Below are 15490 nucleotides of genomic sequence, written 5' to 3'. Positions count from 1 at the left end.
AGCAAGGGTTCGTTGAAGAAGCAGATAGTTCCAGAAGAGTTAATTAAAGTTAGCTTCTCAGCAACACCAAATTGAGTATCAACCAAGTGACAAATGAGGTGGCATCCTAGTCATCACTTCTCCAGTCAGTGTAGTCCACCTCAACAATGTCCAGATTCAATGTACCTAACTCATGGGAGGTGGCACAAACTTCTATGTACCTACCCCAGCTATCTATTGGTGGAATTTTCTAGAGAGGACATGTGTCCAAGCAATACAATTATTTCATTGGTCAAGCATTAAATGTTATGTAATGGTTGTAACAAACCCTAATTAGGGTTTTCATTGTCAAATCTTGGCCATTGATCTCGAATTGATCTAAACCATCGAATTGTATTGAGGGCACTATATAAGCCCTGGCATTTCATTTGTAAAGATATATAGAAAGGAGTTAGTAAATAGAGAGTAGTTAGAAGGTGATTAGCAGTTGATAGAATAGCAATTAGAGTAGAGTAGAGAGAGAAGGCAAAGATTGTTGCCAAGATGTTGTTGTAAGAGACTTCTAAAACTTCATTGAAGAAATGGTGAAATTTATGGGTCGATTCGACAATTTGCATGGTCTCTATACTTCTCATATTTGATTTCATGTTATTAGACGAGTGGAAGAAATGTGCTTGATTGATGGTGAAATTCGTATATCCATACTACTAGCAGTTTGTTGATTGCAGACTTGCCTTGTTTAGTCAACTGGAATCATTCAGCTTAAGCTTAACTTCAATTGTCGCTTCTTCATTGATATGCATCAACCTGATGGTGTCTATGCCTGCAGTGATGATTTGAACATCATAAAGCTTTCCTTCGAAGATCGCACTAACCTTGTGGAGATGGTCCTGGGATGTCAAAACAAGACTTAGTTAGAAATTCATCAAAGATCATTCATTGCTCTTACATTCTTAGTGTTAGGATTAGATCCTTTCCTCGCCCTCGTCTTTTTTCCTTTTTTTCAAATCTAAGGCAGTAAAATCCTGTGTTCCAGCAATATTCAAAGCAAATCAGAAGTTCAGTCATCAAGTGTAAGTCCCCTTGTGATTCCAGCAAATCACATCATACCACAGAGAGCTTATCCACACGTAGAGACCCTACATACAAGAACCTTGAAGTCATACCGATTGATCCTTTTCGCGACATCTTCAGCATTCGGAGGCTTTACTCAAGAGAGGATAAGGTACCCTTGGGTATTTTATTCTGTGTTTGATAGTGTACAAAATACACGTCAACAACTACATTGGTTGCTAGGTATGCAATTGGTGGTGTAGAGCCAAATACCTCCCCGACAATGCCAAAGTGGGCACTTTGGAATGAAAGAGCATGAATGCAAAATGTGAAAGCATCTACATGGCATATGAACTGCTTAACAAAATTCCTCAAAGAAACATTATAATTGCAGGAAATGTAAAGAATGGATAAGTTGAAAAGGCTTTAGAAACTGTCAAACAAATGTATTTGCCAAGTGTTTAAAAAACGTCCAGCTTCATGGAGCAATAAAAGGGCATTGAAGGTGAAGTGAAACAAGCATGGGAATCAGATTCAATGAAAGGCACCGAATTACAGTAGATATAAAAGGCATGGGCCAAGATGAATAGGTGGTGTGGGAGCTACGTAGAAAGGAAATGGGTTGTGTTAGAGATTGAATAAGAGACTCCCATGTGTGAGGTGTAAACTGGAAGCCTGCGTGTGGCTGTGAAGCATAAGTTGCAAAGAGAACCTCAATTGAGGAAGCAACAACTCAAGAGTAGTATTGAGGGTGAGAGAGGCCATTGAAGGCCATATTTGTAATAATATTTGTGTAAATCTGAGATAAATTATATTTCATTGTTGCAATCTGGTGTTGAGTTTAAAATAGAGGGTCTTTATTTTAGTATTTGTGTTTTGTGTTTGAGTGTCTGAGAGGGAGTGTTTCCTCTTCCATCAAAAACGAGATACAATGTATATATTTATCAATATGAAATGACTATTCAGTTCATCCTATTAATAATTTTTTCACTTCTAGCATATCTAGGAAATATAAAATATAAAATATTATTCTACTAGGTTTGACAACACCTAAGATTATCTACAGTAGTGTTACATCTCCCCCTTAATCCATGGGATAGTTGTAAAATCAATGTCCATGTTGCTCATTGAGCAGCTTTTCCTATGTATTTGGCAACTCATTTTCTTAATACAAATCTCCAACCTTTTGCAAAAGGTTTTTAGTAGGGCCAAGGCAACAAAAATAAACCAAATGGAAGAAAACTCAAAAAAAAAACATAGAAAACCACAGAAAAATATATTCAAAATGTTTGGGGTTTAGGGTTTAAAAGGGCACAAGACAAAAAAAAACAAATCCATTTTTAGGGCATATGCCAACGTTCTGTGTTTAAAGCCATGCCTAACATATATAAATCTATTGTCCCAATTTTTGTACACTAGGGACATTAGTATTTAAATAAGTCTCAAATTTTGAAAAAAGCTAAGGCATTAACAAATGAATATTCCAGTATGGTTGAAATGCTCTAGAATGTATAATCTTGAGTGAGTCCTAGTCAAACCCCCTTAATCAATATAATAGAAATAAAATAACTAGAATAATTATCATTTAACTTTCCCTTGTCAAAGGAATTGAGTTGTAAATTACTTGTAATAGGCAACACGTGTTGGGAAATTGTAGTATAAAAACTACGACGTGCATCTGACCAAAACCATGTTTAAAAATCTTACAATATAGCCCAAGCTTACCCCAACGAAAGGCAGCCCTTAACCTCACCCAATACTATTCAAGGACATAGTCAACAAAATAGCATAGAATTAGGACCCCAGGACAGATCATTTTGAAGTAGCACAAAGAAGTAAATGGATAATCTTGAGTGATTCCTAGTCAAACCCCATTAATCAATATCATAGAAATAAAAGAACTAAAATAGTTTATAATTTAACTTTCCCTTGTCCATGGAATTGAGTTGCAAATTACTTGTAATAAGCAACACATGTTGGGAAATTGTAGTATAAAAATTATAAGCTGCATCTGACCAAAAGCAAGTTTGAAAATCATACAATATGGCCAAGCTTACCCCAATGAAAGGCAGCCCTTAACCTCACCCAATACTATTCAAGGACATAGTCAACAAAATAGCATAGAATTAGGACCCCAATACAGATCATTATGAAATAGCACAACGAAGTAAATAGATAACACTACAACTATAATATATTCTAATTTAAATGAACATGAGTGCACCCTCAAACCTAATTTTATAGCAACTATGATCAAAGAACAAGAAGAATGTCTTAAACTATATGATGCCAAGAAATCTCATATTTTAAAGATATTGCAGGTCAACCTATAGTGAACACCATTGACCTGAAGGAAAGCCCATCTTCAATGAAAAAGAAAAGAAAATTTATATTTGATTCACTTTAAAAAACAAAAGGGATATATGGATACCTTTGTCAAATTTTTTGCCATCTGGGTCAATCCTCGTTATAGTAAAGATATCCTCAAATAAAAGCTCAACCATCTTGAACAAAATTCCAGTCAATCCTTATACAAATGTTTTATGTAGGTATTATTCCTGCAAGTAAACAATGTTAACTGAGTCAAGTAATGTTTAATGAAAAGATATCCTCAAAAAAAAGCTCAACCATCTTGAACAAAATTCCAGGCAATCCTCCTACAAATGTTGATCCAGGTATTATTCCTGCAAGTAAACAATGTTAACTGAGTCAAGTAATTATACAAGTACCAAATTGATGTAATTCGGCAGAATGCTATTGCCCCACTCCAGATTTCACTATTTTGGCACAATTGAACCACACCACACAAACCCCAAGGAAAAACCGTAGTTGTCAAACATGTTTAAAAGCCCAAAGAAGAGAAAACTTGTGTACTGGTATCAAAATTTGAAATATCGATGGACAATTTTATTAGAATATTTAATTATATTTTAGTCACCTATATTTAGTTCCTTGTTTAATGGCCATTTAGCTTTTTAGTTAATTAGCTTTAAGCTTTATTTAGCATTTAGCTTTTTCTTTTTAAGCTTAATTTAGCTTTTAGCTCTTTAATCTTTTACTTTAACGTTATGTTCTAATTATAGAACATTGTCTTGTAACCTCTATATATACGTGTATATATCGTTCAATGTAATCATCCGATTATTGAATCATTCATTCAATTTATTTTTCATGATATCAAAGCATGGAAATTAAAAATTTTGAAAATTTTTGTTATTAAAATTTTTCTAAGTTTTTATTGAAGAGATTTTTTTTAAAACTGTTTTTTTTTTTCTCTTCCTGGGCAGTTTTTTTGCAGGTTGAAAATTTTCCTAGGGTTTCTGCAATTTTCGACTAGGGTTTTGACCCTTCTATTCAAGTCGAAATTTTATTTTGGTTGCAGCTTCTTGGTGGGTTTTTCGAGAGCTCAACTGGGTCGTCATCAATTTTTCTGGGTGCATTGTTTTCCGTGCCTCAATTTTTGAGCCGTCGGATTTGCATTATGTTTTCAGATTCTTGGTGGGTTTTTCGAGAGCTTTTCTGGATTGGTCTCAGATTTTTCTGGGTGCTTCGTTTTCCATGCCTCGATTTTTGTGCCAGCAAATTCGCCTTTCACAATTTCTGCTATTTCTGTGGACGTTGGGATTTTTGCTGTTTTTTTTTGGCACCATTTATGCTGTTTTAAGTGTGCAGACAATTTTAATTTTTGGGTTTCTTCCAAACCTCGAAATTCGTGCCTTGGAATTCGTGCCAGAATTCTCCTATAGGGTTTCAGTTTTTTTTAGCAGCTGTTTGTATTCTGATTTTTTTTATAAATCAGATTCTTCTGTCTCTTGCTTTCACTTAGTTGACCTCGATCAACCTCAATTTTTGTGCTAGCATCATTAACCAACATCATGTTGGAACACAGTCAGAAGTTCAACGGCCGCAACTACAATACCTGGAAACAGCGTATGCTTACCATCTTTGAGTATCGTTGCCTTGATCAACTTGTTTTGGGCAAGGAATCTCGTCCTACAACAACAGGTGATGATCCAGACAAACATGATGTGAAGAATCGAGAGGCTGTTATGCTTATCAAACTCTCCGTCACAGATGATCAACTCCCACAGGTGCCTTCAGGTAAAACAGCAAAAGAGATATGGGATCTTTTGAAGGATCTTCATGAAACGTCCGACAAGAGCCGAGCTTTCTTTCTAAAGAATATGTTGTTTTCTATCATGATGGATGAGAAGTCATCTATCCAGGCACATCTTACGAAGATCAAAGACATCCGTGATCAGTTAGAAGCTATAGGCCGAACCATGGTGGAAGAGGATATGGTAGTGATCACGCTGAAAAGCCTTCTCAGATCCTACGAGCATTTCATTGATACGCTCAATATCTCCTCTACTAGTGTTGATTTGAAGTTTCCTGATCTTTGCAACAAGCTGCTCCAACAGGATCGATGGAAGCAGCGCTAGTTCATCCACTGAACAGGCTTTCACAACCTCAGCTTCGCATAAGTACAAGGGTAAAGCTCCGTCCTTCCAACAGAAAGGACAAGGTCAAGGTCAACCTCAGCAATCTTCCAAAAAGAAGAGCTTACAGTGTTCCTACTGTCATATATATGGCCATTTGGTGAAAGATTGCCGGAAATTGATAGCATCCCAGCAATCCAAATAGGGAGGGTCCAAGCAGAAAGCCAATTCTGCCACGCATCCTGATCAGAAGGAATTTGCCTTTTATGCGTTCATGGCCCAAACCTCCTCTGATATGTTCAATCATCAGCGTGGTACATTGACTCTGGCGCCTCTCGACATTTCACACATCGTCAGGATTGGTTTACAGAGTACATGCCTTTCACGGATTCAGTGATCTTTGGTGGAGGTGAAGAGTATACTGTTGTCAGCAAGGGCAACGTTCCGATTTCATTTGGTGGGAGGGATTTAATATTCCTCAATGTATACTTTGTACCTGGCATGAAGCTCAATCTACTGTCAGTCAGTCAAATTATGCAACATTCACCACAGTTGGATGTCGTCTTCGGGTTGCACAAGTGCAACATTGTTGACAGCAGCATTGTTGACAGGGAGACTCGCACTACAGTTGCAGTTGGTATTGAGGATCATGGTCTTTATAGACTTGTTGATTCTACTGGTTCTCAGGAGCTCGCCATGGCAGCTAGGAGTACTTCCATCAGCACTCTTTGGCATCAGCGATATGGGCATCTCAATGTCCACTATCTCTCTCAGTTGGTTCGAGAGGATCTAGTCATAGGATTACCTGAGATTCGAACTTAGAATCATGGAGTTTGTGGAGCATGTCAAGCTGGAAAGCAGCATAGGACTCCGTTTTCAGATGGAGACGCTTGGAGAGCATCCAAGGTCTTGCAACTCGTTCATGCAGACATCTGTGGTCCCATGAACACTCCATCAGTCACTGGATGCAGGTATTTTCTATTATTTGTTGATGATTTTAGCAGACGCATGTGGGCTTATTTTCTTAAGCAGAAATCAAAGGTGTTCACCATGTTTCAAACGTTTAAGGCCTTAGTGGAAAAAGAGTCTAGCTGTCAGATAGTCACTCTTCGGTCCAACAATGGAGGGGAATTTTGTTCTACAAAGTTCACCAACTTTTGTGCATCACATGGCATTAAGCATCAGCTTACCACATCTTACACCCCACAGCAGAACGGTGTTGTTGAGCGCAGGAACCGTACAGTCACTGAGATGGCTCGGTCTATGTTGGAGCATAGAAATGTTCCAAAACGCTTTTGGGCGGAAGCGGTCTTCACTGCAGTCTACCTTTTGAACCGGTCTCCCACAAAGGCCGTTAAGAAGATGACTCCAAAGGAAGCTTGGTCTGGTAGGAAGCCCAAAATCAGTCATTTGAAAGTTTTTGGCTCTACAGCTTATGTTTGGATTCCAGATGCCACGCGCACCAAACTGGATCCAAAGAGTCAGAAATTGATGTTCATCGGCTACAGTGACAACCACAAGGCATATCGGCTGGTTGATATAGACACTAATCACCTCATATTCAGTCGAGATGTAGTATTTGATGAAGAAAGAGGGCCTTTTCAGCCTTCCTCTCCTGATTTGAGCACTGAGGATCACCCTCCAAAGGCTGTACGTATGGGTGTTCGTCTTCCCTTAGCTCCACTTGATGGGAGGGATTTAGTTGACTCTGAAGTTATGGGGTCTCCCAGGCATGACATTGCACCCCCTGACTTTCCTCAAGATTTTCTCGATCCACATCCAGAGGAGCTTGCTCCAGATATTCCAGGCACTCTTCATCCTATAGCAGATGTGGGTACTTCTACTCTTCAGCCTAAGTAGTGGGCCAAGACCTTTGGTGATCTTCATGATGATGAGCTCATTGAGGGTAGATCCGTTAGAGGTAAGAGCCAACAACACACAGTTAATTTTGCTCTTATGGCCAACATTCACAATATTTATGAGCCTCAAACATATACAGAGGCTAAAGGTGTACCTGAATGGGAAAAGGCTATGGCAACGGAGCAACATAGTCTTCTGAGAAACAACACTTGGGTATTGTCTGATCTTCCTCCAGGAAAGAAGCCCATTGGCTGCAAATGGGTGTTTAAAGTCAAGTATAACGCTAATGGAAGTCTTGATAAGTACAAGGCTCGGTTAGTGGCAAAAGGGTTTTCACAGAAGGAGGGCATCGACTATGAGGAGACATTTGCTCCCACAGCCAAGATGAGTACCATTAGGCTTGTCCTCGCTCTCTTAGCTCAATTTGGATGGAAAGTCCATCAAATGGACGTCAAGAGTGCCTTTCTCAATGGTGATTTGCAGGAAGAAGTCTACATGACGTAGCCTCCAGGTTTCAAGGTTGCCGGTAAGGAACACCAAGTATGTAGACTAGTCAAAGCACTCTATGGCCTCAAACAGGCTCCTCGTGCATGGTACATCAAAATTGATAAGTACTTGATTGATCAAGGCTTTCAGAGGAATCCTTCAGATCCTAATTTGTATGTCAAACATACTAGTGATGATATTCTATTTCTAGTAGTCTATGTTGATGATCTCATCATTACTGGCAATGCAGCACATTTGATCATGTAGGTCAAACAGAATTTGTGTCAGCATTTTGATATGACAAATTTGGGACTTCTCCATTATTGTCTCGGTGTAGAGGTTTGGCAGACTGATAGCCACATATTCATTTCTCAGTCAAAGTATGCCAAGAGCCTACTAGATAAGTTTCGAATGCAAGATTGTAAACTTGCATCTACACCTATGGAGATAGGGCTCAAATTATCAGCCAAATCAGATTCACCTGTAGTGGATGAGTCTTTATTCAGGCAACTAGTGGGCAGCCTCATCTATCTCACCGCCACTAGACCTGACATCAATCATGTTGTGAGCTATATTTATCGCTTCATGTCGGCCCCAAAAGTTGAACATTGGGTTGCAGCGAAGCGTGTGCTTAGATATGTGAAGGGCACTCCTGATTTTGGCATTCTATACAGCAGAAGCAAAGATCCTAGGCTGGTTGGTTTTACAGACTAAGATTGGGCAGGTTGTGTTGATGACAGAAAGTCAACTTCTGGGTATGTTTTCAGCTTGGATACAGGTGCAGTCACATGGACCAGCAAGAAGCAACAGGCAATAGCTCTTTCCTCGACCGAAGCAGAGTATCGAGGAACTGTTAAGGCAGCATGTGAGGCAATTTGGCTACGTAGGATGCTTGCAGACATGCAAATGTCTCAACCAGAACCTACTCCCTTGTTTTGTGATAATCAAGGGGTTCTAAAATTAGCCAAAAATCCAATCTTCCATGAGCGAACAAAGCATGTGGAGCTTCATTGTCATTTCATCTGCCACCATGTTGAAGATGGATCAGTGATACTGCAGTACATTCCTACAGAAGATCAGACTGCAGATATCCTCACCAAGTCCTTGAGCCCGGCAAAGTTTCTCAAATTTAGAGGGCAGCTTGGTGTGATAGATAGCATGACCATTAAGGGAGGGTATTAGAATATTTAATTATATTTTAGTCACCTATATTTAGTTCCTTGTTTAATGGTCATTTAGCTTTTTAGTTAATTAGCTTTTAAGCTTTATTTAGCATTTAGCTTTTTCTTTTTAATTAATTAGCTTTTAAGCTTAATTTAGCTTTTAGCTCTTTAATCTTTTACTTTAACGTTATGTTCTAATTATAGAACATTGTCTTGTAACCTCTATACATACGTGTGTATATCGTTCAATGTAATCATCCGATTATTGAATCATTCATTCAATTTATTTTTCAAATTTTACCTTGTAATTATTTATTGGACAATTTTACTAAAAATTAGACACTTTAAGCAAAGTAGACCATTAACATAAATCATAACCTAAGTTACCGATTCGGGTACAGATTCGCGGATTCGACCAAAAAAAAATCTTGGGTACGGGTATGTCCGTATATATATATATATATATCAAAATTATATATATGTTTTGATGCATTTCATGCATCATAAGGGGCGAAATTAGGGTGTAGATGTTAAAAAAATATTTTAAAAGGTGTTTTTTTAATTGTTTTTTGTGTTTTTATGACTTGTGGGCCCTGCTTTTGGGAACCCAGGGGCCTTGGTTCTCCTGGGTCCTGCCAAGGTGGCTGGGTTCTCTGTGCGTCCTTTGTGGCAGGACCCACAGAGAACCCAGCCACCTCGGCAGGACTCGGGAGGAACCCAGGGAGAACCCGGGGAGAACCAGGACCAGCAAGAACCAGGATCCGGACCCAGCCCATTTTGCCAAGAACCGGTATCTTAGATTATAACTACAGTAAATAATCATAGAAGTTAAAACTCCCATTCCGTAGACAATCGTATAAGTTTAAACTCCTGTTTGAAAATCCAACAAAGCCAAAGAACAGTATTTCAAACAAGAAATAAGTTTCAAAACTAACAAATTAAAAACATATAATTATAAAATATAGATATATTTTTATTAAAACAAAAAAGAAAACAAACATGGGATCAAAAAATGTCATCAAAGACCCTATATAACAAAATACAAAAATGCAAAGAACATCAAAACAAGAAATCTAATACTCAGTCAGGTCTAAGTGTCAAAATGGCAACCCTCAGCTGATGATGCATGTTGATTCCTCAATATGATTCAGAAAAAGGTATATGAAATTCTATCCTCTTTCGTCAAAACCTTAAAAAACAATAAATGGACAAGAATAAATCAATAAAGTGAATTAAAAAGATAGCAAACTTTTTTTGCACCATAAGAACGGATTGCTGGAAAAAGTATATATATAGAACAGATCGCTGGAAAAGGTATATGTGTGTGTGTAACTATATATATATATATATATATATATATATATATCTGTGTGTGTGTGTAACTATATGTATATGTATAACCATATACATGTGTGTGTAGATATATATATAGAGAGAGAGAGTTAAACATATATGTATATGTAGATATATGCATATGTATGTATGTAGATACACACACACACATATATATACACATATACATGTATGTATCTAAATACATATGTACATATACATGTATATCTACATACATACATACATATATATATATATATACATAAATATGTATATATACACATGCATACATAGTATGTGTATATATACATACATGCATACATGCATACATGTATACATGCATGCATACATATATACATGCATGCATACATACATACATATATAGTTATACATGTATACATATATACATACATACATGCATAAATGTATACATATATGTATGTGTATATATACATAAATACATGTATGTATGTATATATACACATACATATATACATACATACGTACATATAACATATATATAGATATACATACGTGTGTGTACATGCATACATACATACCCATGTACATATAACATATATATATGTATGTGTGTGTGTATATTATGCGTGTGTGTGTACATGCATACATACATACATATGTATATATACACATACATGTATATCTACACATACATACATACATACATACATACATACATATATACATACATACATACATACATACATACATATATGATCTAGGATTATCGTCCTCATCCAACTAATCTATAACACTAATAGATAAAAACCCTAAAAAACATAGAGGCCAAAAACACAAGCATTATTACATTTAAACAAAAAAGTAAAAGAAATGGCCGTGAACAACTATAATACGAGGAACTAACAAATTCCACAATTCAGTTATAATCAAAACTACTATTCATCTGAAAGATGATTAACCTGCTCAGCTGATTCCCCCAGATCTAACGTTGACAGGGTTTATATAAAAAGAAAACTTAAAATCCCATAGTTTACAACTCACTTCCTGTACAAGGAATCCCAACAACTTTAATCATCGGTTCAGAGTTTTTTGTTAAGCCTACTTTCAAGGGAATGTTCAGCTCATGCCTTGAATCAATCTTCATCAATTTTTAGACCTTTGTGTTTCTTGAGTAGATGAAGTATGCTCGTATGTAAGCTTCCATTGCCTTAAAAAGTTCCACCCTTTAGGGTGAAGCTTTACATATTTTTCTCAAAGATTTTCTTTGATGGCTCAATGATGGAACCGATACCAAGCTCCAACTTACGAACATTATTTGTCCTCAGCCACTAACAAAGTTCACATCTAGGCATGATTCTATGCTCAAGACTATAAGTCAAGTACAATGGAAATAATTCAAGGACTTGGAATGGGTCGCTTACAGCCCTATGAAGAAAATTAACTTTCTTTTGAAGTGAATACAAACTTTGGCTGAATATATTAGGGTGCAACCATTGTATCTTACACAGAGCACAAAACAGAAATCCAAGTTCCAGAAAACAATTGAATCACTCCTGCAATTTATCAAATTTGCGTTCAATCCTTTTGGAAACTTTAGTCATCTTTTCAAAGTTATTAACTAAGGTTACTTTCAAGAAAATATTCAGCTTGTACATTAAAATAAGCCAATCTAAATTTTCACAAATTTGTAATTCTTGAACAGATGCAGAATGCTTTGATTGAAATCTGTCAACAACCAGGTCTATCTTTCTATTAGCTAAATCTCATCTTTCCATCATTAAGCTTTGAAAATTTTCTGGACTGGCTTTATCAACTACATATACTCCATCCAATAAAATAAATTGAATATTTTCTTGGGCAGATGAAGCATGTTCATATGCGAGCATGCATTACCAGAAATAGTTCCTCCCTTCAGGGTGAAGCCTTACATATTTTTTCTAAAATCTTTTCTCTGATGGCCTAATTATGGAAGAGACACTAAGCTCCAACTTAAGAACATTATTTTCCCTTAAACATTGATAAAGTTTGTATCTGGGTATGACTATATGCTCAAGACTCTGAGTCAAGTACATTGGATATAATTCAAGGACCCGGAGTGGGTTGCTTATAGAACTGCGAGGAAAATCAACTTTATTTTGAAGTGAATACAAACTTTAGTTAAAATTAACAGGTTGCGCCCAGAGTATTTTATAAAGACCACAAAAGGGCAATCCAAGTCCCAACAATTAATTCGATTGCTTGTGCAACTTACTGGATGTATATACCATCCTTATAAATAATTTATTCATCTTTTCAAAGTTTTTGGCTAAGCCTACTTTCAAGAATATATTCAGCTTATGCATTAAAATAAGGCTCTCTAAGTTTTCACAAATTTATAGTTCTTGAACAGATGCAAATTGTTTCTGTTGAAAGCTGTCAACAACTAGGCCTCTCTTTCTAATAGCTCAATCTCCTCCTTCAATCACTATCCTTAGAAAAAAAATTTGAACTGGTTTTATGAAATGCACAAAGAAAATATTTGGGGCAGGGAGGGGTGGCGGGAGGGGGGTGAATTGGTATTTTAATTTTTTAAACATGAAACCACATAGAATGAACTACAAGGAGTAAACATAAACACAAGAACACAAGGTTTCACGTGGAAAACCCTTTCAGGTAAAAAACCACAACAGATAAAAATCTTTCATTAGCCAAATGGGCACCAACCCAGATTTACGTAAGTGACCACCAATCCTCCTTGAAGCACCAACTTCAGTTTTCACTTACTCAAAAAGCACAGAAAATTTGAAAAGAATTTTAAATCATACACTCAGAACTTCAATTACAAAACTAAAGCCATACACATATCTCAACTGCAGACAGCAATCCTTAACAAGTTATCTTCAGCACTATGAAAGAACATATATTTGACTTCATCATTCACCCCTCTCAACGTGTACTCCACTCTGATTTTTAACTCATACCATATATCATAAACCAGAACTGAAAGTCTTAAGACGGATGCTTGATACCTTCAACGCTCATACCATGATAAGCTCACTTAACTTTTTCATCCCTTTAGGATTTCACGTTTCTCTACTCAGTTCTGCTACTTGCAAACCTCTATATCTTTTTGTATGTTGCACGCCCTGTATGTATTCTGCACTACACAGTTATAACTTAACACACACACACGATATTCAGCAACACTCTTTTTTAAAAACACTTGGGTGACTTGTATAAAGCATTAGACTCACATCTTGGTATCGCATCAATTAATAATATTCATTCAACACATTCTTGCTTATTAACTGCTCCATGCACACTATCCATATGCTTCGTGCGTTAAAGCCTGACCAGCGACAAACATTTCATGAATAGGTGGAAGGCATATATTAAGTGCTATGCATCCACTATACATGCATTGAGATTTCCTTATTAATGATCTCGTTGCGTTCTTATTCCAAGTTGGGTAAAAATCTAACGCAGTTTAGCAATTATGAACCTCTCACACGTATTTCCGGTTCACTAATTTGTTTTCTATTAACTATGTCATGCTTGTAGTATAAATATAGCACCCCACTTTTTCATATGCTACACACCACACAATATATATTTAGCATATGAAATACACATGGTTCATCGGTTCATCCCACCTTATATTACATCCATTAAATGATATTTGAAATTCATTTTAAAAACTTAATGGATGATGTGTCACTCTGAAAAGGACAAGCAGGTAAGTGACTTGGACAAGCAGCCAGCTCAAGTTGACAACCAATTAGCTCAAACACACAGCCACATAGCTCAACCAGACAACCAAGTAGCTCAAACACACAGCCAGGTAGCTCAACCAAGAAACCAAGTAGCTCAACCAAACAAATGATGAAGATCTAATGAATAATCAGCAGCTTGATGAGCATCTCATTCCAAATCAAATCCAAAAAGCCAAGCATTGTTCCCTATTACTTTGAGTAATCCTCCAAAATTTATTATCATCCTTCTACTCCAAAATATCCAACACTTTATTAACCACATCTACTCCATCCAATAGCATAAACTGAGTATTTTATGGATTTTCTAGACTGGCTTTATTAACTACATCCACTTCATCCAATAACATAAACTGAAAGTTTACCCAATCATCTTTGCACGATAGATTGGCTTCACGTTCTTGAGATGTTTTTTGATGAATGCAGAAATTTTTTGCTTTTCAAAAATCATTCCAATTTCCAACTATGCATTGAAGAAGCTTAATCAATTTGCCCCTACAAAAATCAATTTCCTCTCTTGCCTCTTGATGTAATCCAGCATTTGTAACACCAATCTCCATAGATTTGACTAGTTAAGGATTCAGAAATTTGGGACACATAAAGAAAACGTCGCAAATATTTTGATTTTCCTTCTATATTCCTCAACTTGATATAAATTATATTATAAAGCATAGAGATTGTTCTAAACCGTTGTTAAGGAGGTCACTCTTGGTATGAAATGATACTTATCTGATATATCATCCCAAGAGCAACCAATGTCCATCTGATATATCATCCCAAGAGCAACCAATGTCCACTAGAAGTATCAAGCTTTCTAAGATAGTACCCCTATTATGCAGATTTATTTCCATCAAACAGAAAATTCTGCTTTTCTCCAGTTGGAAACCACTCAAACCAATAGTAACTACCATGAAGTTTCTACATAGATCATCATTAAGAACTGGCGAACAACAGATTATGATTCTCAGTTCTCACAACAGAAGCCTTACTGACTCCAAGATTCTCATAGAGTTGTAGTTTATTTTGTAGTTCTTTTGAAGAAAAACTGAATATATTTAGGTTCTCTTTGTGAAGTTTCCCAAGTTCCTGCCTTGAAAATCCAACGTTGCTCAAAGTTGACACGGTTACAAGCAAGCTTGGTTTTCCTTCATAAACAATTGATGCGGAGGCAACAAGCTATGAATATCACAGGGTTTTATAACAATGCTTTCAAAGAAGGGCTCAAACTCATTAATTGCATTATAAAACAGATGTTTCTTAAGGGCTCGGGTTAAGTTCTTCTATTGACGTGCACTGGATAACAACTTGTGCATAAAACATGGGACATTTAAGGTAATATCTCTGGCATCAGTGAAGTTAAAATCCCTTGTATAGTAAAGATAATCTTGAAGCACTTGCTAAACTTGGTGCTTCACATTCACTGAAATTTCATCCTGGGGCTCTACCA

General features: G+C 36.6%; 1 protein-coding gene across 2 annotated transcripts in view; it reads right to left on the bottom strand.

Annotated features, from left to right (window-relative positions):
• The window catches only part of LOC131064826 (DNA-directed RNA polymerases II and V subunit 8A), an 81005-nt gene that overhangs the window by 50933 nt on the left and 14582 nt on the right, over window positions 1–15490 (bottom strand). For both annotated transcript variants that reach the window (XM_057999113.1, XM_057999114.1), the window contains exon 4: window positions 3464–3590. In XM_057999113.1, the coding sequence (XP_057855096.1) occupies window positions 3464–3536 (73 nt within the window). In that variant the 5' untranslated portion in view covers window positions 3537–3590. The remainder of the gene's footprint in view (window positions 1–3463; window positions 3591–15490) is intronic.

Source organism: Cryptomeria japonica, chromosome 10 (genome assembly GCF_030272615.1).
Source record: "Cryptomeria japonica chromosome 10, Sugi_1.0, whole genome shotgun sequence".
NCBI lineage: Eukaryota > Viridiplantae > Streptophyta > Pinopsida > Cupressales > Cupressaceae > Cryptomeria > Cryptomeria japonica.
Note: the sequence above shows the minus strand (reverse complement) of the source record. Positions and strands in the feature narration are given on the sequence as shown.